At 31.5% G+C, this 23842-nt stretch overlaps 3 protein-coding genes across 9 annotated transcripts; 1 reads left to right on the top strand and 2 right to left on the bottom strand.

Annotated features, from left to right (window-relative positions):
• Positions 1-4185: 4185 nt before the first annotated feature.
• Positions 4186-4899, top strand: LOC133691595 (14-3-3-like protein D). The gene has a single exon (XM_062112175.1). The coding sequence runs from the start codon at positions 4186-4188 to the stop codon at positions 4897-4899; it is 714 nt and encodes a 237-aa protein (XP_061968159.1).
• An 871-nt stretch (positions 4900-5770) lies between these two features.
• Positions 5771-13279, bottom strand: LOC133678575 (uncharacterized). 7 transcript variants are annotated; one of them, XR_009835998.1, is made up of 16 exons: positions 12927-13279; positions 12716-12799; positions 12452-12525; positions 12248-12281; positions 11970-12028; positions 11703-11817; positions 11535-11572; positions 11051-11148; positions 10790-10845; positions 9707-9992; positions 9425-9537; positions 9107-9163; positions 7946-8011; positions 7095-7169; positions 6456-6574; positions 5771-6069 (listed from the first exon to the last, which is right to left on the bottom strand). XR_009835998.1 is itself a non-coding variant. In XM_062100938.1 (16 exons), exons 1-15 carry the CDS (start codon positions 13101-13103, stop codon positions 6512-6514), a joined length of 1395 nt encoding a protein of 464 aa, XP_061956922.1. In that variant the 5' UTR covers positions 13104-13279; the 3' UTR covers positions 5771-6069; positions 6480-6511. The 7 variants fall into 7 exon arrangements, 4 of the variants coding, with proteins under 4 accessions (XP_061956922.1, XP_061956932.1, XP_061956952.1 ...); XR_009836000.1 differs by having other exon boundaries at positions 5771-6037; XM_062100938.1 differs by having other exon boundaries at positions 6480-6574.
• Positions 13280-17716: 4437 nt separating this feature from the next.
• On the bottom strand, positions 17717-20824 carry LOC133693880 (F-box protein At5g07670-like). The gene is made up of 2 exons (XM_062115243.1): positions 19200-20824; positions 17717-18292 (listed from the first exon to the last, which is right to left on the bottom strand). Exons 1-2 carry the CDS (start codon positions 20441-20443, stop codon positions 17980-17982), a joined length of 1557 nt encoding a protein of 518 aa, XP_061971227.1. The 5' UTR covers positions 20444-20824; the 3' UTR covers positions 17717-17979.
• Positions 20825-23842: the final 3018 nt, after the last annotated feature.

Genomic DNA, 23842 nt, shown 5'->3' with positions numbered 1-23842 from the left:
TTTCCCACAAGGTGGAGTCTATCTCTAAGATTAAAGTTAAAAAGAAAGGTCGGCCGGACGGAGACGTATCCCGAGTAACGATGCACCACCAAATGTTTCGCTTAGTCAGAAACCGCATGGACTATTGGAGATTCTTTCTGGCACGTAGATCTTCCATTACTAAAGACTGAAAACTATGCCAATATTCTTAAATGTTACATTATGTTTCTTTCCTGTTTATTTTTGTACTTTAAAAAGAATTTAAAAAAAAAATTATATATATATATATATATATTTTTATTTTTTATTTTAAATTAATATTTTTTGATATTTTTAAATCATTTTGATACATTGATGTAAAAAATATTTTTAAAAAATAAAAAAATATATTATTTTAATATATTTCTAAATAAAAAATATTTTAAAAAACAACCGCAACCAATTACTAAACCTTTAGCTACACCCATGTTTTTAGATGGCCTTGGTTTTTCAAATAAGTTCTTTTAGTGTTTTTTTATAAAAAAAAAAACTGCTTTCTTGTCCAGTAGGTCATCTTGTTGATCTTGTTACTGGTATATTTATTGGAAAATAAGTTTTTTATATTTGATAATATTATGAAAAATAAGATAGAATTTTACTATGTCATTGAAAATAAATTAAAAAAACATTTATTATTATTTTATTTTTTTAAGTTTATCTAAGAACATTAAATATAACTATTTGACCATTTATAATGAAAGGATGAGATATAAAAAATATAATAGTGAGAAAAAAAGAATTTATTATATCATATATTTATATTTAGTTTTTTTTTATAAAATGTAACCAGATATATAATATAATATTTTAAATATAATATTATAGGCATAGAACTATTTTTAATTTGGTGTTGGGAGAACATTCAAAAAAAATTTCTATGGTATTCTAATTTTATAACACGATTTTATATGATTTAAAATGGATGACTATTGTATAATATAACATATTTTGTATTTGAATGTATTTCTTAATGAACAATATTATCTAAATTAAAGTATTATATGAACTAATATATTAAATTAATATACTTTTATAATATATGATAATATATCCTATTATATTATTTCATATATAAATATATTATTAATTTATTATTTTCTAATAATATTATTTTCATATATATATAAAGAAAAAAATAAATATTATATATATAAAGAATAATAAAGTATTATATAACCAACATATTTTTTTGGTACTTCATGAATTGAGAAGTATTTTTCAATCTTTTAAACTGAAAAATATTTTCCTTCATCTAAAATTTATGTTTTTTTTTACCGGAAAATAAATTATGTTGGTCTGTTTTCTACAATATAGTCAATTATTAAAAAAAAATCAGAAAAACACTTTCCAACCATCATTAATTAATCATGGTGACTAATAATGGCCTTTGTGAATTCTTTGGAAGTGGACTCCCACAGCTTCCCCTGGCTGAAAACCTCACCTTAGCTTTTGAGTAATTAGAGAAATGCCCATTTTGCTTGTATAGCATCTTCTTCTTCTTCTTCTTTTATCAATCCATGCAAACACCTAAAATTAGTTTTTACTTGTTACCATATTTTTGCTTGAAATATTTACTTTTTTTTCTGTGGCATTCTGAGATTTCTTACACAGCAAAGATTTATGGTTGTGAGCCAGTTGTAGGAACAGAAACAGTTCTTGACCAAACAGCATACAAAGGAGAAGTTTCTGTTACATTATTACATCTTAACTTTAATCATCACGCTTTTGCCAGCTCCAAACAACTGGGTCATTATACCTGCCAAATTATGGCCAAAACAACGAATGAAAAACAAATTTCAAGTAAAAAAAAATTTCAACCTGTAGCCAAATACATGAATATGGCTGAGCTTTGCCTGGTTCTTAATTCACCAATGATAAATAACAGACATAGGCCGATTGCTGGAGGAAGTGCGAATTGAAGCAGAAGAACAAACTTATACAGTGGATCAGAGTGCAACAAACCAAAACGGACTGCATATTTAATGATAAGTGCTCCCAAAATCGCCATAATAATATACCGGACTGCCACTATTCCGACAAGCACCATGAGTGGCACCTTTGACCCTTTCAAACCTAAGAACATCAACGGTGATGATTGTTTCCATGTTCCCAAAAATTCTACGAGTGAATGAGAAGGCGCTTGAAAACATTCAAAATGGTTAAGCATACCCTCCAGAAGATTTGCTCCTAAAATCGAAGTGACAGTCAGAATGGCTGACTCCCTGCAAACATGAAAGGAATACCAGGGAAACTTTTTAGATAGCTGATAATGAAACTAGTAACATTTTTGGTTGATTCAGAATCTTCATATCATAAAAATAGGATACTGACCCGAGCAAGTATGCATTGCAGAGTCTTCAACCGCATGAAAAAGGGGCCAATCACCAATGAATTACTTATGGGAGGGATGATACCAATGATAAATCCAATAATCTGTAACAATATAGCAGTAAAGGGGATCAATCCTTACATCAACATGAAACTAATTTGAAGGTCTTATTGTGCATGTGGAATTTCGTAAATTTGAGCTCAATTCAATGGTGGGATCAAAAGATATGCAGGTTTTCTTCATTCAAATTATTTGGCAACACCAAGCCTCTTCTTAGTTTTGGACCTATCCATCCAGTTCAAAAATATACATACTAGGCTTTCACGTGTTCCTAATATAATAAATCTGTTGTTGATCAATCAGAACCTCTTGCATTAAAGACTCTCTACTGCCCATGTTGTTACTCATCTGCTGCTGTTTCCTTGCTTTCCTAACACATCTTACTCTGTTGCTTTCTCGCCCAAAGGAAGCTGCAAGCAATTTTTGTCAGCTGACAGGGGCTTATGCTGCTGAACTTCCCCTGCCGGAGCTGCTGCTATTTTTGTAGGCTTACTTTGCCTTTTGCTGCAGTGCTTTTTATCTTCCAAGAACTAAAATGACCAAGTTTAAAAGGATTTTATTTGACAGAAAAAGTTCAATATTGGTGGTGGTTTTTCACCTTCACCTTGCCAAAAAATATTAAATGAGGTTCGAGGTCTTTTTTTAAGACTAGTTAATTTATAATTGTTTTGAATTGACTGATTGATTTATTGAAGTTTCTAAGATGTTTTTTAAATATTCTATTAAAAAAATAAAATTTTTAACCTAAAAACACATCATTCTAATTTTCTAGTTCTCAGGTGGTTGGAAACTGAACTGTTATTAGCTCATTTGTGTGAGTATAGTTTTTCAGGTCTAAGTTGAGCTTAGGCTTGAATAAATGGCTAGGTAAGAGGGCCATTTCCTAACATTTTTTTATTACTTTTTGCAAAACTTATAATTAATACCTTAAGTATTTTTTAGTTTACCTTAAATTTTTTTATTTTAATTTAAATTATTACCCTCTCTCATATTTTTTAAATTATTTTGTTTATTTTTTTAAATAGAAGTTGTTTTTTTTTAATTATTTTGTATCTTATAATGTTTCAAAGAGATTATTGTAATTTATATTTTTTTTTATTTGATATAAATAAAATGTATTTGGATGATGTATATTAAAAAAAATTGTTTGTTATTAATGAGAAAATATTAACATCTAAGATAAAATATATATGCATAAATCCAAAAGAAATGTGGTATTAAATATCTCAATACTTATCTAAGTAGCATTAATAACTCTTTCACGGCTTTTAAAATTAGTAAAAACTAAATAAAGAATCACTGGAACAATTAAAGTTATAATTTAATTAATTCTCGGATGTGTGGTTTAAAATTAAATATTGATTTGTTTTTTATTTATTTAAAATTAATGTTTCTAAGAAAGAAAATAAATTAATACTCTTTTGCATTTTCAAGAAAGAATTAAAATAAGAGTTTTTTCTTGATCCGAAGTCGACCCCAAATTGAAAGCAAGCAATCCTTTTCTAAGAAGAAGACTTGACGATCACTCCTAGCAAAATATCAATTATTTTAGGGTTTTCTATTTTTCTAATCTTGTTCGGTTTAAGTTTTTCTTACGTGCCCATATATATACAGATAAAACCCTAGCTAGTTCAACATATTGAGATATCTGACGGTTGCTATTTGAAAATTTTCTGGTAGTGCTCTTTTCAGTTTTCTGTTTGATTTTTTCTTCGTTATTCAGTCAGTTTTACATTATCTTTGCTCAAAAGAGATCAATCAATTAAGTCTTATCAGCCATGGATGTACGTCAAAATTCAGTGTATTCTGCCAAACTTGCTGAACAGGCGAAACGCTACAATGAGATGTTGGATCACATGAAGTATACTGCAAAGCTTAACGTTGAGTTGACAACCGAGGAGCGGAATTTGCTGCGTATTGGATGCAAGAATGTAATGGGCGCAAGAAGAGAATCATGGAGAATGCTTTCATCCATTGAGGAAAAGGAACAAGCCAAAGGGAAAGAAGTTAATGCGAAGAGGATCGAGGAGTATAGACGGAAGGTTGAGTCCGAACTCACAAGTATATGCAACGATATCATACAATTGATTGATGATCATCTACTCCCTTCAACTTCCCAGTGTGAATCCTGTGTCTTCTATCATAGGATGAAGGGAGATTATTACAGGTATCTAGCAGAATTCAAGGTTGGCATCGAGATGGAGAAGGCTGCTTCAGAGTCAATGAAAGCATATGATAAAGGCATTAAAGCTGCATCCAAGTTGGCTCCTGCAAATTTAGTTCGACTGAGTTTGGCTTTGAATTTTTCAGTGTTATTGTATGATATCATGAAGTTTCCTGAGAAGGCTTTCTTTCATGCTAAGAATGCTTATGATGAGGCTATCCCAATACTCGACAATTTGAATAAGGAATCACAGAAAGACAGCATGTTGATATTGGAGATTCTTCTAGACAACGTCAGGTTGTGGAGTTATGACATCTTAGAGAATTGAGATGATTCTTATAACAATTGCAGGAGTTAGTTCTTAGGTTGATGATTTTTAGGTAAAATGCATGCTGTTTCAGTTTTTTAATATATATAAATATGCAATTCTATTTGAGTTGTATCTCAGAACAATTTTGTTTTTGGCAGTATTAATGGAAGTGTTTGAGCTTGAATATGATTTTCCAACCTAGCTTTTCTAGAGGACCTAGATTGAATAGCTACGGGCCTTAAATTTCCCATTGCACGCACAACTAGTCCACTTAAGGTACTAACAAAAAAAAAAAAAATCACTGCAACTCTGCAAGATTTCAGGGAACTTTCTTTGTTGTTTTTGAACAATGAGTTGTGTTTTCAGCTCTTGATCTCGCTAGCAATGTGACTAGAAGATGTTCCTCTTCTAGTATTTTGCTATTGTGCTTGTGGCTTTCTGCATCGGAAGGCCTTGAAATAGTTGCGGAATCTGATCTTTCCTGCTGCTGATATAATGATTTGTGCATCAACAGTCTTGGTTATCTTGACAGTTAGCTTAAACAAGGGCGAAATGGTTTTATTATTATTATTATTATTTATTTTCTTTATGGTGCTTTTTAAATTAATATTGTGACTGAGCAATAAAGAGTAAGGAATGGATTGCCGAGTTCTATGTTAAAAGCACGTATTGCAGCCTGGCTCTGGCTGTCTTGTACACTACTGGGATCAAAGAGGTGGCTTTGGCTCTTGAAAATGAAACCTAGAGATTTGTGGCTTCGTGTTCCTCTTCATACTAGCTCTGTGATTAGAACTTACTTTCTATCATTCTCTGAATGACAAAATAGGTCCCAAAAAAATGAAAAGAAAAGGAAATTAACTACAGAGGGCATGTCAAAATCACAAACATGTTAGTATTGAAATTTTAACTATAACATTAATAAGCGCAGTGAACATGGCATATCTATCTCTAGTTGTGAGAACCCGAGTGATAAAAATGTCTGTGATACAACAAATTATCTTCACCGAATTTGGTGGGCAATGTTTGAAGTTTGGTCCATCATATGGGGCGGCCAAATTACAAGAACTTGCAAGTACTGCCATCACAAGAAGCTGCGGAAACTCTTTCATTGCCTGATAGTAGCTTCCCATTGCCTGGTAGGTTTTTCATCAAAATTCTGCATCAAGTGTCATGGCAGTTAAGTATGCTCTGTACAAGAAGACAGGACTGTTAAAAGCACGCAGGTAAAAGTCGTCCACGCAAGAGCTAGTCAAGTTATGTGCACAAAACCAAAAACCACTCGTATGGGCAACAAAAATCAGAAGTGAAGTCAGCATAGAAGTTCATGCGTTTTTGCCACATTGACAAAAGCATGCAGCTGAATTCTGAAAGGCCATTTAAAGCGTGACGATAACAAATAGGCACCCCACAGATACAAACAAAGACACGGGCAGATTTTACATATGTTACTTATATATTTTTTTTATTATTCATTTTGCATGAGACAAGAAAGATTAGTCTTTCTTTTTCTGGTAGGACACTGCTTTACATTCAAAATCAATTAAATGCATTTGAAAGTGCATTGCATTTTATACCTGCATGCAAGGTCCGATTCATACCTGTCCTGCTCAAGCTAACATCTGCAGGTAATCTAATTTTGAGCTTGATGTCTATCATTTTCACTGGACACCGATGAAATGCCATGCTCAATACTCTGGATAGTGAAAACAATTAGCAAGGAGAAACTAGAAGAAAATCAACTGCTAATATGTTGAGGGATCATTTTCTAATGTTCAAGGAAACAAAAACAAGTCAGCAAAACTGGTGACACCTGATGCTTGAATGTTATTTCTTATTGTCCACAGTACTGGAAAGAAATGGATGAGTAAATCAATCAAAGACAAATACTTCCTAATTTTTGTCAAACCTAACCATAATCTTTGGTGAAATGCTACCAAGTCATTGGAGAACTAAGAAAGGAAAAAATACGAATAGAAAGAATGAAATGTACAAGATGAAGAAGATGAGAACTATTCAGAAGATAATGAAGCAGTAAATCAACTGCCTCACACTCAAGGACAGCAGCTTTTCAAATTCCTTGCTGACGTGGGAGGGCAACAGCAATACAATCTCCGAACAGGCAGTTGATCCCCAGGGCATCCAATTTTCCAGGTGAACAACATGTTTGGTGGTCAACGCATTTCAGATACACAAAGCTGATTAGAAAACTTTACCTGAAGAAGATAGCCATGCAGCCAATCCAGTGTTTGAGGGAATGTTGTGGCTGATATATTGGCAACAGTCAGACCCTGTTCCAAGAAAAACTTGATGTATTTTAGGAGGAAAAGAAAGGGTGGGGAAATGGTACTTATAAAACTTTCAAACACATAGTTAAAGTTTAGAGAAGTCGATCTCAGTCAGCTGGTAGAATGACATTCAGAAACAAATAACACTAGGAATAAAATTATACAGTCACCACCCTATTCTTTCTGTGAGATGTTAGTTGTTTTCTTCATTTCTTTCCTTTGAAGCTCAAGTAACCTTACAAGTAAGAGCATATTTGGACTAAATCATAGTTTTGGACAAACCAAAACACTTATCTTTCAAACAGAAAAGAAGAGTCATGTGTTGAGTAATTGAAATAGATCACCCAGCCCTGTTCATATGACTCCTCACTTCAATTTAAATCAACCATAATGCTCTCCAGCCCAAATCAAAATCTAGTGCCCAAGCATGACAATGATTCATGGAATTTGTATATTGCTATGGCCCAAGCATATGATATCATGAATAACAGTTCCCCCAATTTTTCATCAATAATTTTTGTTGTGCAATTTCACAAAATATGTACCTGATTTCATTGACTTTATTGTCCAAATTAGCTACTTGGCCATGTTGTCAAATACAATAAATCTAAAAACAAGACATCAAAGCAAAACTTGTTCTCTATCAACATCATAATCCAACTTTTGAGCACAATATTACTAAATTTAGAATCAGTTATTTCAAAATTATTAATAAAGAAGCAAAGCCACAAAACTCTATTGCATGCTGTTAACCAACAAACACACGTGGAGAAGCAAACCTGAGACTTGAAAGAGCAAAGGTAGTCCTGAATGATTTTCAAATTGGTAATTAACCTATCTTTTTCCTGAAAACATAAAACATGTATATGTAAATACTCTGAATAAAGTTCAACAACAAATTATTTATTGGAAATAATGAAAAACAAGACAATAAGATGAACATTTGTGAAATCGGTGAAGAATCAACACAAGGATATGGAATGAAAGAAAATCAATCGGAAAATTCTTTCTAGAAAATCTTGCCTCACTTTTGACCTGAACAAAGGGGCATAAATGTTTCTCTTCGATACTACTACAATATGCTTTTTACCAGGCAACTGCACAATGGTAAAATAATTTGTAGGAATACCAATATAACCAATGTATTCAAATTTATATTTTGCTAAGAAAAAACTGAATAAATTTTATATTCTATATTTTTTTCGTTAGCAAGCAAAGTGTTGAAACTAGAAGCTTTTTAGTAAGATAATACTAAGGTAGACTTTTATTTATTGAAGTGAATAAGGAGGTACATTTCCAGCCAGCTTCCATGTATTAAGCAAAACAAAAGTGTTAAGAGGGAAAACGAGAAGCTATTATCTGTCATCTTAATCCAGTCCAGAATTATTTGAACTTGGCAACATCTTGGTTGCTTTCGCAATTTTCTATTGTTGATCCACTTCACTGCGCATGAATATGTCCAGGAGTTACTGCATTTTCCATCGATGCTTGATCTTATTACCATTCATTGTTTTCATCATGCTAACCATTATGCTAGAATTTTCAAATGCCCTCTATCTTTAAATTTCAAAAACTTGGAAGTGCTTCACCAGTGTCATTGACCATCAATTGACTTGTGCTTCTATTTTTGTTTTTGCACTTGAATGAAAAACCATGTTACTTCTACTACTTGCACTAATTAACCACATTTTCAACCAGATCTGTTAAGGTATTAGGTAACAATGAGATAGCCTCTCACATCCCCTAAACTCCCTCCCATCCATCCCCAGATATGTATGTACCTGACAATGTGAGGCCTCCTATTTGGAAACCCGAGTTTAATCATGGATTGTCTCATTGATTGTTTGCTAATATTTAACCCTTTTAACTTACTAAAACTTGGTGAATTGCCTAAGTTTGACATTGGCAAATGACAATAAGAACTCAGCAGCCTTTGGTACCTCAACAGGGCATTTATCACTAAATGAACGAGTTGAAATCCACTCCTCAAGTAATGCCTGCACACGACAAGAAAAGATTGATAGACAAGACAAATAATAAGGATATAAGATTAAATATGCAACCTTGAGAAAGTGAAAAATAATGTGGGAGGGAAGTGGGACAAATATAATTCCAATATAGGAACAATGTACCATCCATTTGATAAATAATGAAGGAAGGGAAGTGGAACTATATAATTCTGATATAGGAACAAGTACCATCCATTTAAATCAAGAATATGAAGAAATTTTTGACACATCAAGAATAGAAGCACAAACCTTATGGTCGAATTCAGCCATCTTCAGAACTATTGGTATAATTATTGGTTCAGGACCAGATTTTAAGCTAACAGAAGTCTTTCTATCTCCCTCAAGACCTTTAACAGTTTCACCTGCATGAACAAAAAATCCAGGAATGGACACTGTCACCCTTAAGTCACTCATGCATGCATTCATCATCAAGCAAAATTACAAGTTAGAACTTGTCATCAAGGAAAATTATAAGTTAGAAGAGACTAATAGAATACTGGGCTTGTTATCAAAACCCAGAGTGAGAATTACCTTTATTGTCAACAATGCTTCCAGCTTTATCTCTAGATCCCTGAGAATCCACAACTTTATTCACCTGGTTAACAGATTTCCCTTCTTCTGAGGCCAAATCCCCAGGAGTGCAGTTGATATTTTCAGTATGATTTCTACTAACACTTGTGGAATTATTTTCCATCTGTCTTGCAGGATCGTCATCTGGAGTCACTGAAACAGGGTTCATCTCAGATTTTTCTGGCATTTTAGCTGGTAATTTATTTTCTTCATCCATCAAGTAAATGCTTGGATCCAAATGTATCCCCTGTCATTATTTGTCAGAAACAACTGCAGATCAGATAGGAGTGCTTGGAAACATTACCATGACTATCAATCTGATAACAAGCATCTCAAAATTTAACAAATTGTTTCCACCAAAAAAAAAAAGTTAGTGTATTAACAAGCCAGTTCAACAGTCATTTCAGTTTTTTTGTTTTAGTCACAACCTAACTGCACCAGATCTGAACACAAATCCTCTCTTGCACTACCTCAACTTAGGCAGCAGCATCAACAGCTGGTCAGAACTACACTTTTTTTCTCTGTCTCCCACAGGGAATGACAGAAGGCATAATTTCTCATCTTTTCAACATCAATTAGTTCCCAATCATCTTCTTTTCTTTGATAAAGTAAGAAAATATTATTGAAAAGAGACTACAAGATTATGGAAGCAGGATACGAAATCACCCTTAAGAGAAAGTGCAAATGATGCAAAATTGAAACAAATTAGCCCTCCTGTGCCAACTAAAGTCAAATAAGTAAGGCCCCTTCAAAAGCCCCAAAAGGAATGTACAACAAGCCCAAGGAGACTAAACAAAAAATTTTACAGTTTCATTTTATCTGAAGACTCAAATCATTGCAATGGTACCATACTTTCCGTGGTATCACAACATAAGACCATTTAATGCATGGTTTGTTAGAATCTTTAGCAGAATGAATGACAGCATACGTGTAGATGGTGGATATTATACAGCAGAGTGATCAACAAAGAAATAGGTGTTGACTGGAAGTTTTGATGGAACAGTCTAATCTACAACCAACATAAAAACAGAAAATTAGACATACCTCAATTATTATTGGCTTTCCATCTTTCATTGCTTTCTTCAAATCACCAGCCAAACCTTTGAAGCAAGCATTAAATTAACAAATCAAAAACCTACGCGCTTGCAAAATTAAAACAATTTCCAAGGGAACAAAGAATACCTTTGAAATCCAAGAAAAAAAATTACAACCACCATGAACATGAAACAAGTTGGAGAGGGAAAAGAGAATTATTCAAATAAGAAAGGAGATCAAAGAAGCACGATAGCAAAATTGACAGACTACCTTTACGAACAATTCTGCATTCTCTACAAAATTCAGTGATTAACTCCTCAGAAGAACTGAATTCTCGTGCCCATACAGGAGTAGAAGCCAATGGTGCACTGACTCAGATAAAGAAAGGGAATAAGTGATCTTGTACTGTCCACGGAATAAAAAGAATAAGCAATTTTTTACTGTCCAGAGAATAAAAGGAATAAGAGCTAGCTAGCATGACCAATAATCTTCATCATAGGATACAGTATCATGTACTGGAGACAACAATATAGTGTCAACAAAATTGAAACCAAGTTATATATAGTTTCTGAGTCCTTATTCCAGTCAACAATGTCTATGTTTGTAATAAGGAATCTTCCTTGTTATAACTTTCCTTGCTCCTTTTTTGGATGGCTCAGTATGCTGCTGATATTCTTAATTCCTCTAGATAGAAATGCTTCTAACATCAGAAATAGAAACCATGGAATTAAAAATAGAAAGGGAATAAACATACTCAGTTGACGTTCGCAGCAATTCATACACCATATCTGTCTGCGACATTAAAAATAAAAAAATAAAAACCCATATGTTTCAAAGGCATCAGTATTGAACCCAAACGAATTGATACATGAAAAGACAATAAGGAAGGCCAGATGCTTCATGGCTAGGTGGAAGGCAGCACCTGTAAGACATTAGGCAAATTCAGCCGTTGTGCGAGTTGGGTAGCTATGGTAGACTTCCCAACACAGGCAGTTCCACAAACAAGGATCACCAAGGGCACTCTTTGATGATGAAATCTAAAAGCATATGACCAGGAAAAAAATCATTTTTTTCTTTTTCAACATAAAATCAGCAAAAACCTTTCATCTTTGTCATTTAATATGAAGAAAGTGATAATAAGGCAATAAAACTTCTGGGCGCGGATACTGTGGGTAGAGCTCTTAATTACCTCGTCATCATCTTGTAACGATTTATGTACTCTTCTCCATACCCCCGCCGCTCCATAAGCTGCAAATAGACTCCTAAGTATGAGGAGGGAGGAGGGCGTATGAAACTAAATCCAATATTGAGAAAAGTCTCAAAAGTATTCTAGTGCTCAGTGTAGTCCCTCCATTACGGCCATAGAAAGAAAATGGCATGCTAAACTCCTCTTATATAGCAGATTATGCCACTTGCTATCCATAGCCACCTAAGAATTGTAAAATAAAAGAAGGAAAGGTCACACACCTTGAATAAATTAGCTTCCAAATCAGACTGAGATCTGCCAAAATAATACAAGAGGTTGCCCATTAGTTGAAAAACAAGGAAAAAAACAAAAAAAAAACAATGATCAGTGAAAAACCTTCAAATATAGCCATGGGGTACATTTTAGACTTTACCCGACTACTGCATAAAAGGATAAAAAGAAAGAAAAGGGAAGATTGTCATTACACGTCGAGAAGGCTGTTATCAATGAGCAGCTTCTTGAGCTCAAGAGCAATTTTAATAGCTACATGATTCGGTATCTGAAATCACCCACACACAGAATAAAACAAACCCAAAACCTTAGTCACGATCATCTTCTCAAAACCCACAATTCAAATGTAATATTCGGAGAGAAAAACCCAACCAACTGTTCATCATCCACACTACATATATATAGGTAATTCCAGGAAAAAAGAATTTTAATAAAATTGACAGAGAATAGTTGGAGACCTTAGTGACAGTCAACATTCTGCTGAGCAAGAATCTGGATAAAACATAGTAGTGATCAGCGTTATCACCTAACCACACCCTCACCTGTATATATTTATTTATATATACCAAACAGGAAAAAAAAAACAATCAATTGAATTAGATTGAATTAAATAAGGGGTGGTGTCTGTTTTATTTTGGTTTTCAGGAGCAAGAACAAAGGGGGGCTGACCTTGACAAAGTCATATTTAGAGGAAGCATTTCGGGAAGAGAAACTTGGGAAAGAGGAGAATCGTTTGTTGTTTCCGGAGTGATCGAAGCCGTCTTCTTCTTCATCATCGTCTACGCCACTGTTGTGATTGCTGTAATGGGGGCTTGTTGATATCACCACTTCCTTCCCTTTGCTCATCTTCAATATTATTCACTATCACTGCTGCTGTATAAAAATGTTAAACAAGACTTCACTGCTTTCTGTCTCCGATCTCCGATCTCTTTTTTTCCTCCTCTGCCACGGACGCTGATGTTAAAACTCCCTCCCTCCCTCATAAGAATTTTAGGCACGGTTGGTCAAACCTTCAATTTTTAAACTTCACTACTAGTTAATTCAAAGTGGTGCAGTAGTGTTTATTAAAATAGTATTTTTTATTTTATAAAAATTATTTTTTATATTGTTATATTAAAATAATTTAAAAATAAAAAAAATAATTTAAAATTGTAAAAATACTGTTTTGAATGACGTTCCAAACAACTTCTAAGAGAGATTTTTTTTTGTTATCCAAAATCAAAACTTCTACTTTGTTTGGAATTCACGTTGAATATATTTATTTTTTTTGTTAAAATTTGAAAAAAAAAAAGTTTCAAATTAATTATTTTTAATATTTTTGAATTATTTTAATATGTTAATTTAAAAAATAATATTATTTTAATTTATTTAAAAATAATTTTTACCACGTGGCCTTGAAAGCACAAGTGAAGGTAGGATTCTAACAAAACAGTCAGTATCCATGTGTCAAGATTTCTGGAGCATCTTAGTTATTAAACTTAGTGTATGCTTTACGGTATATTTATATAGTTGTTTTTTAAAATATTTTTTATATTAAAATAATGTTTTTTTTATTTTTTAAAAAATTATATTTAAGATTAATGCATAAAAAAATTCAAAACATATAAAAAATTAAATTTTTTAAAACCATAAATTGATTCGCGTTTTCAAATACTCCCTTAGCCTAACCAAGTTGGATCAATCCAAAAACCGGTTAACCAGCTTGGTATATTAATTTGGTTTTTTTCAAAAGACCCAGCCAGATAAACAAACGAGGAAGAAGAAAACACTCGAAATAACTAAATAGAATCGGCCGATTTTTTGGAGACTCAATTGAATCATTTGATCGGCTAGAACACACCCCTCTTTAACAATTAAAATTCTTGTACATTTGTTCCTGACTACGAGATCTAAAAAAAGGTTTGTCGTGCGCAAAAAAAGCACAGCATATGTCTTTTGATTTATAAATTAAATAAAATTAAGACGTGCGATGATTCTATTGTACGTGGATATTTTTTTATAACTTATTATGGATTAAAATAGTTAGTTTTTTATAAATTTTTAATTTGATTTTTGACCTTTTCTTGCATGATTGAGCACTTCTCAGATAAAACTAATAGTCAATCACATAATTTTTTTTAATTGATGATAAAATTAAAATGTAAAAGATCAAAGTAAAAACATATGAAGAAAATATATGGTAACCTCAAATTTCATTCAAAAAAAAAGAATAGCTTGGTTCCGGTCCTTTTCAGTTTGTAAGTGATTGGTCCCTATAATTGTTATAAATTTAAATTTGATATTAAACTTTATTTTCTTTATTTTTCAACTCATTTTTTTTATGAGAAGAGAAAAATATTCATCAAAAACTAGTGTAGAAAAAATCGTTGACACCAATTTCAACCATTAAAATAGTTGAATTGGTATTAATAGGATTCATTCGATAAGGAAAGTCTTGTAGTAGTTGTTTTCAGCCTCGATAAAAAATCATATCTAAGTCTAGAATGAGAAATTTTATTTTGGTTGATTTTGTGATTTAGATCTCTTTTTTTAGTTTATTAGCTTGATAAATTGATTTGTTGATGTTTTAAGAGTGTTTTCAGGTTAATATGGATGTTTTGGATAAAAAAAAAACTCACAAACTTGATTTTTCAGCCACCACAATGATGATCAAATTCTAAGTTGGCGAACGACATGTCGTCTACCATAGATTGTGACGAATCATATGCCTCCTTTTTTCTCAAAAATAATTGAGTTGGATGACAAGTTATCCAACCTTTTAAATCAAATCAAGAGAGAAAAAAAAAGATTTACAGGCCGAAGTACTTGGCCATGACCCCATACTGCAGGGCTATATTTTGGTCATTTTTCTTTGTATTCAGGTTAACTATAGATTTATGAAAAAAAAAATTAAACTCAGTTGATTCTATGACTTAGATCGCAAGTTCAATGGATTAGGTCACAACATTCCGTCTATGTATTTTTTTTTTTTTGGTTTAATGAATTGTTTTTGTCCCTCAATTTGAAAAAAAAAGGTAATTTTATCCTTTGTTATATAGATGATTTTTTATTTAAATTAAAACAAAAAAAACAATTTGATTCTTTAATATCAATAATCTACTTTTTCTATCTTAGTCCTACACACCTATCATAGCTTTTTTTTTCATTTAAAAAAATTCATGCAAAAAATTATCATATGTTTTCTTGTCATATAAATTTATTAAATAAAATATAATTTATGGGTAAAAAATAATTTATTGAATCTGATGGCGTACATAACTTGCGTTGTGAGATTGGTTGGTTAACTCGAGTTCACATGATTTTTTAAAAATGAAGTTTTGTTTTTTTATCAATTTTATCCTTTAATATTAAGTTAGATAGAGATTTAACTTTTCAATTTGTTTGTTTTTTAAATTATTCTAGTAAGTTCCGCATGTTAACCCGAAATGACCTAGATAAATCTAATATATTTCCGACTTAAAATTAAAAAAATTATTAAATATGCAATTAATTTTAAATTTAGAATTAAAATTTATATTTTTGAGTTTGATTTTTTTTTTTCACTCCACCCGACATTACAGATGATAATGGGCTAGTTCATTAACAGATGTATTTTTTTAGCAGCATAGTTATTAAACCCGGTCTGGGGGATGACCCGGCCAAGGGGCCGGGTCTCGGGTTTCATGGGTCAACCCGGGAAAATTAAAAAAAAATTAAAATTTTAATATTTCATATAAAAGAATCTATGTAAATATAGATTATATATATTATGAAGTTTAAAAGAATATTTTTAAAAAAATTTTATTCCACATTAAAAAGATATTATGTTAAGCTTTTAAGTTAATGTATTTAAACTAAAAACGTTTTTTATCCCACATTGAAAAAACATAACTTTTTCTTTGGAAACATAGAGTATATATATACTAATAGGTTTCAAATCCCACATTGAAAAAACATAACTTTTTTCATGGAAACATAGAGTATATATATGAAAGGGCTTCAAATCCCACATTGAAAAGATATTATGTTATCCTTTTAAGTTGAAGTATTTAAACCAAAAGGTTTTTTATCCCACATTGAAAAAACATGATTTTTTTCTTGGGAACATAGAGTATATATACTAAAGGGTTTCAAATCCCACATCGAAAAAACATAACTTTTTTCATGGGAACATGGAGTATATATTTGAAAGGGTTTCAAATCCCACATTGAAAGATATTATGTTATGCTTTTAAGTTGAAGTATTTAAATCAAAAGGTTTTTTATCCCACATTGAAAAAACATGATTTTTTTCTTGGGAACATAGAGTATATATACTAATGGGTTTCAAATCCCACATAGAAAAAACATAAATTTTTTCATAGGAACATGGAGTATATATATGAAAGGGCTTCAAATCCCACATTGAAAAGATATTATGTTATGCTTTTAAGTTGAAGTATTTAAACCAAAAAGTTTTTTTATCCTATATTGAAAAAACATGACTTTTTTCTTTGGAACATAGAGTATATATACCAATGGGTTTCAAATCCCACATTTGAAGAAAAAAAACAACCGGGTCTCATCCGGGTTCTCCCGGGTTTGGCCGTGCTGTTGCCACAGCCGGTCTTTTATTAAACCCGGACCGGTCCAGCCACTGAGTCAACTAGGTCTTGGGTCGACTAGCCGAGCCGGGCCGGGTTTAATAACTATGTTTAGCAGCATAAGATGTGCACTTAGAAAAAGCAGATTGTTAAATTTTGATACAGTGAATTATATAATATAAAAATACTGAATTGTTTTCTCTTACTTTAATAATAATTAATGGTTTTTATAAAAAAATTTCATTGTTATTTGTTTAAAAATAATATAAATAATATCTTAGAATTCATATATTAGCTTAAGCCTTTTCTACTCTATTGAAAAATAATATAAATTATATTTTAGAACCTTAATATTTAAGTCTTTTAAGTTAAAATAATTTTTTAACATGATATCGGAGTCTTATTGATTAAGTAATCACGCGTTTAAATTTCACCATTCTTATTTTATTTGATAAAAATTAAGCACAAGATAGTGTGAATCTGTACAAATTTTAAGTCTAAATTTTTTAAAAAAAATTATATTAAAGAATAATAAAAATTATATTAACTTAAATCTTTTAGTTGAGATAATTTTTGACAATTCTCGTTCAATGATTTTTTTGTGGGAATAGAAAAACTATCATTACATTGTTATAGGAAACAAATACCAACAAGTTTGGGTTAACAGTATTTTTTTCCACATGGAATAGCAACCTGTTCTGTAATGTCTCACAGGATGTGAGGAATCTCAAATTATGTTCATAAGATGATTGGCTTGGATCTACATTCAATCGTGATTTGAATTGCCAGAAGCCCAATTACCACGAAAGTTTTCAAATCAATGCAAACTCCGTTAACAGTCTTTCCAAAAATCGACGAAGCTACCACTAATGCTTGATAACTTAAGCTATTATTAGATTACTTTCCAAGCAATACGTGCTATAAATCATAAACCTGAACCGGGAAATAAGCTGTGCATTGTGCATTCAACATTCTGAAGACCAGTTATCTAGGTCTAATTAAAGAATGAATAGTTTGGTATTTCGTTTGATATAACACCTGATCCCTTTCCATGCAACGACGGAAGCATAATATAACCTCTCTCAACATCATGTTCACCGGCTACATGAACATAGATGATTACAAGATTATACAGCATTTCAAAACAAAATCAGGAACCCTCAAAAAGTAGCTGTGTGAATCATCTGCGTATAATGATCGAGGCGTGGACTCTTCTTGAAAAATTTGCCTCCTTTCTTTCCCATGCCAGTCCCCATAAGACTTGATGCAAGAAGAGATCTGGTATCTGGCCTCCATCTCAACTCTTTAAGAACAGAGAAAAAGGTTGAAAGAGCTGGAGAGACTTCACCATCCTTTATGTTCTTGCATGACTCTATTCTAAAATGTTGAAGTTCATTCCAGGTAAGAAGTACTGATTCCAAGCCTTCTGTTGTCAACAAGGAGCATCCTTCCAGAGAGAATAACTTTACCTTCCTGTAAAATAATATAGTACACGCAACTATTTATATCCCAACCATGTAAACTTCAATATACAATGATAGCCCATAAACATCAACTGGCTACAGCATAGCCTTCCAATTATAGGTGTTTGCCAAGTAGATTATTCAATCCAAGTAATTTTCAAAACGCCAGCCCATCAACCATCAAATAAGCTTCACTGTAAAATTATAGGCTTTCTTTTCCTGTGCAGTTGAACTAATGAATTATTTCGCTTTTCTTGTCTTTGCCCTGTCGAACTAAATCTACACTGGGATTTTTCTTGTGACTGTTAGACTAAGTTATTAATAGAATTGCATCAATTTCTTTTACAATTTTGGCGCAGTCATCATTGCTGCGGAGAATCTAGCATTCTGATGCATCTAACAGTAATAAAAAATCAGTACTTTCACTAATTTCAAATCCAACAGCACCAGTTAAGTAAGTGATTGTTTGGGAGCTTGGTTGAAGTTGCTAGTTAAAGTATTTAAAAAATATTAAAATAATATATTTTTGATATCATTATATTAAAACACGATCCATAAAATAAAAAATAAAATAATTTGAAGTTAAAAAAATTCAAAAACTTTTAAAAGTATGATTGAACCGTAATATAAAAGGCCAATGAGTGTGGCACATTCCAGACAGGCAGTTAAATACAAATGATTCACTATCAATTTCAACTTCGTAAGCCAGAGCATGTCAACAATGCAAATTATTGGAATATATAAAAATGCATTTACGAGCTTTAATGGATGTGCAACAGAAGTTCATCTGCGATAATTCAAGAACCTCTGTAATTGTTAATATGTACCCTGAAGGACTGCAATAATTGAATACCTTACAAGTTACAAACATTACCAGGCCTCAAAAGCAATCAAAAAATCTTTAAACAACTCATTACCTGCAAATACTTGCCATGCTAAACAAATCATTATCCAATCCCCAACAGTCCTGAACAACAATCTCCCTCACAGCTTCGCACACCTTAAACAAGGCTTCAAGGCTCTTTTTATCTCTCAATTGACACTTCCGCAAATGCAACCTCTCAAGAGCTGGACAACAACCCAAATACTCATCCGGCCCTGGGCTGGGATCAATCCTCTTACACGAAAAAAACCTCAAAGTCTTCAAATTCTCACAGTATGAAAGCCCAGCCAACCACCCACAATCCATCCTATGATCACAAATAGTGAGTTCCTCAAGCATCTGACAACATTGTCCAATGGCCTTAATCCCATCAAAACTACCCTCACACCCACTTAACTCAAGCTTAACTAACCTCTTACAGCCTTGAGCCAAAATCGTTAACCCAATATCCGAAACCATAGAACCATAAAATCCATCCACATTTCCAACAAGTTTCAGAATTTGCAAATTCATACAAGCAGAAATCCCGCGCAAGGCATCATCATTACACTTATGTAACTCCAATTCTTGCAATGTCAAACAATCTTCAGCAAAACTTAACAACCCTAACTCACTGGCACCAACCACTACAAGCTTTCTCAAATTCGGACAACCTGAAGCCAGAACTCTAAGCCCTCTATCAACAACCTCAACAGGCAACAAATTCTCTTCGCAAACACGCCAATCCGGTAAAAACCCAGAAACCCCAGAATTTATTTCCATCTGAAAAACCCTATGACTCAACCAGACACAGCAATCATTGGGTCTAACAACACATCCATTAAGCAAATCCACATGGGTCAAATTTGGGAATCTTGAAAGTAAACGGCCAGACTCAAGAAACTCCCAATCTAAAACCTTTAAAGACCTAACAAGAAGGCCTTGGAGATTAAGCCACCGTTTACAAACAAGTGAATTAGGGTTTCTTTGAGAATCAGGCAATTTAGAGAGGATTTTTAAGAGGAGATCATCACCTAAGAGAAGTGTACGGTCAATATCGGGGAGATTGGAGATGAGGGTTCCTGTTTTGTCTTTGAGTTTGGTGTTGGGGTCTGCTTGTTGTTGCTGTTGATGCTGTTGTGGTGTGGTTGTGGGTGTTGGCGTTGGCGGGCTAGAGACAGACTGGAGCTGCATAGCGAATAAAGCATGCTTCAATGGTTGTGTGTTTTTGAGCCACAGGTGTGACCACCTTGGTGGTCTCTTCTTCTTCTTCAACGTTTTCTCGGTAAAAAACGACATCGTTTCCGTGTTTGTTTGTTGGTGGCGGCAGTAGTTCCAATTTGGGTTTAACGCATGTCTGTGAGGTACTGAGGTTTGTCTCTGTGGGAGTGTTGACTGACTTTCTGGTAATAATGGCTCCAGGGATTCGGAGGTGGCGGGTGATGGAAGTGAACGGGTGTTGTTGTGATTTTTTGTTTTTGTTATTATTTGTTTTTGGGGACTGGCGCTTTTTTTTGTTTTTTACGTGAAGATTTGAAATGGGTGGCCTCTGCTCTGCTCTGCTCACACCTCTCTTCTCGCTGACTGTTCGTTGAGATTGTTTCCTTTTTTCTTCCAGTGTACCCGAAGACCGTAGTGGTGCTGCTATCCACAGCGCAACCACAATTCTCAAAAGTTAAACCTCTATTTTTCTTTTTTTCTTTATCTTTATTATTATATGGTAGAGGATGGTTATTCATTGTATATTCCTAAATTCATTAATCCTAGCCATTGTAGCTCTCGTACAAGAATTTAGAATTAAAAAATTTATTTTTTCTATAGTCTTAGATTCAAACCCTGTAGTTACTGGTCACTGGAGACTTACATAATCATTAACTTCAGAACCCATGAGATTAATCGAGATATGCGCAAACTAACCTGAACACCCACGTTAAACTAAAAAATTCATTAAGTCTTAAAAAAAAAAAGGAAAGTAAAAGGAAAAGTAACCTTACATTTCTTTGTTTAGATAGCCTTCAATGACAAGTGATTTGATTAAAAATGCCTTAGAAATTGTGTTTTAAAATATTTTTTATTTAGAAAAATATTAAAATAATATTTATTTTTTATTTTTTAAAAATTAATTTTTAATATTAATATATTAAAAAATTATAAAAAATAAAAAATATATTTTTTTAAAAAATAAAATTTGAAAACGCAATTCGAAACCACCCAAGTACATCTTCTACGGTTTGTTTGACAATGTAGTTGCGGTTGCTTTTCAAATAACTTTTCGTGTCAAAATGCATGCTAATGATATTTTTTTATTTTTTAAAAATTATTTTTGACATCAGCACATCAAAATGATTTAAAAATACTAAAAACATATTTATTTGAAATTAATAAAAAATAAAAAAATTTTAAATTTTATTAAAAATATTTTTAAAATGTGAAAACAGGTCCTAAAGATTGGGACGAAGTGAAGTACTAATTTGGTGGGACTTTTTTTTTGTCTGTTTGCTGATCTGATATGGGATTCATAATATTGATTACAATGCCATCCCTTACAATGATTGCTTACGTTACTCGTGGAATTTTGTGCTCTAGTTTGGATATATTTAGAAATATAATATTATTTATTTTTTAAAATATTATTTATTTTTTAAAAATTATTTTTAATATCAATATATTAAAATAATTTTAAAACATAAAAAATATTAATTTAAAATAAAAATAAAAAATAAAATTTTTTTTATTTTTTTTAAAATATTTCTAAAATGTAAAGCCAAACACAACCTAGTTCGTGGATAGCTTGTACGAAGCCTTGGCATCATCTCTCCCTCCCCTCTTTTGCTTTCTATGTTGCATGAAAATCTTACTACCACCATCTCTCCCATAGGCCCCTGAAACACGCAGACTTGACACTGAATTGCTTCGCACCGCATTGCATCATTATTTGTTTATTTTTATGTTTTAAAAGTATTTTAAAAAAAAATTAATTTTTTTAATTAATATATTTTAGATTTTTTTAAATTATTTTAATGTGTTGATATTAAAAATAATTTTTTAAAAATAAAAAAAATAATTTTAATATATTTCTGAGTGAAAAACACTTTAAAAAGTAACCACAACCACATTTTCAAATATGTAAAATGTAATGGAGTGTCCAATCAAAATGACCGTAAATTGATTCTTTTAAAGTGTTTTTTAAAAATGTATATTAAAATAATATTTTTTTATTTTTAAAAAATTATTTTTGATATAAAAGCTTAAAACAATTTGAAAATTAAATAAAAACAATTAATTTGAAGTAAATAAAAAAATGAAATGAAATTCCATTTTTTTAAAAAAAATTGAAACGTGAAAATAAATAGATATTAAAACCCAGTTTACCACAATAAGGGATAGAAACCCAAAATAAATAAATAAATAAATAAAACTAATGAGAAGTTAAACATCTCTTTGAAATTTCCTTAAAAAAAATTAAAGCTATGCACGAAAGAATCCATAGCTAGCAGCCTTGGGTGGCCTCAATTTTATGATTCAACCATGAAGATTTGTATCTCATGTGTATTCCTCTCACAGTTCAATAGCTAGCGAGCAAGTGCATAATTTTTTAAGTATTTTTCTCATTAGTATTAACAAAGAATATATATATTTGTTTTTACAATCTTTTTTATACAGTTTTATCCAATTCATTGTTATTATAATTTTATAATTAAAATATGCTTTCATGAGAATTCAATCTTTCGACTACTTCGATGGATGCCTTGCTCAGATTCCATAAAGAAAGGCATGTATTTGTAATTTTTAAAGTATTTTTTATTTTAAAATATATTAAAATAATAATTTTTTTTAAAATAAAAAATTATTATTTTAATATATTTTAAAATAAAAAATACTTTAAAAATTACAAATACACTGACTCTGCATCATAGATGCCTTGCTCAGATTCCATGAAGGAATGCATGTCCTTCATGGAATTAATATTTCTATAAAAAAATATTAGAAAATTTGGCTTTTAGATGCGATTACTGGGCACATTTGATATCTAACTAAAAATAGAATTTCTTTTGAAGAATATTTTTCAATATAAATACTGTAATATAAAATATTTTTTAATATTCAAATGAGTTAAACTTAAAGATTAACTACTTATTTTAATTAAATAAAAAGAATTTTTTTGTAAATTTTGATTTTAAATAAACCTCATACTTATAATTTTTATATAAAAGAGAAGAAGTATGCTATGTAATATATCAAGATTAATTTATTAATATTTATATAGAATTATAATTCACATGATCTAACATGTCGTGTCACGTGTCACAAGACTCAAGCAAATAATAAGAATATGTATTATAATTATTAATCTATGATCATAATGTTTATAATATTTATTTTGAAGAGACTATCACTAAGATACCTTTATCATATTAACACTATATTTTTAGAGAGTATATATTTATCAATCTCAAAAACCAATTTAAAACCATTTTTTCTCAAGAATGAATCCGATATTAAGTTCATTTAATATCAACAACAAAAAAAACATTATTGAAGGTCAAAAAGTTTTTGAAAGTCATTTTTAATATGATCTTCCTAACACCTATTTGTATGTTGATGAATTCTCCATATACACTGTTCATTTCTTTATATATAAAAAAGAGAACATCCTCTTATTGTTTCATATATCTCTTATAGAGATAGTATCAACCC

The sequence above is a fragment of the Populus nigra genome, chromosome 1, assembly GCF_951802175.1.
Source record: "Populus nigra chromosome 1, ddPopNigr1.1, whole genome shotgun sequence".
Classification (NCBI taxonomy): Eukaryota; Viridiplantae; Streptophyta; class Magnoliopsida; order Malpighiales; family Salicaceae; genus Populus; species Populus nigra.
The sequence above is the reverse complement of the archived record's forward strand: the minus strand, read 5'-3'. Positions and strand labels throughout refer to the sequence as shown.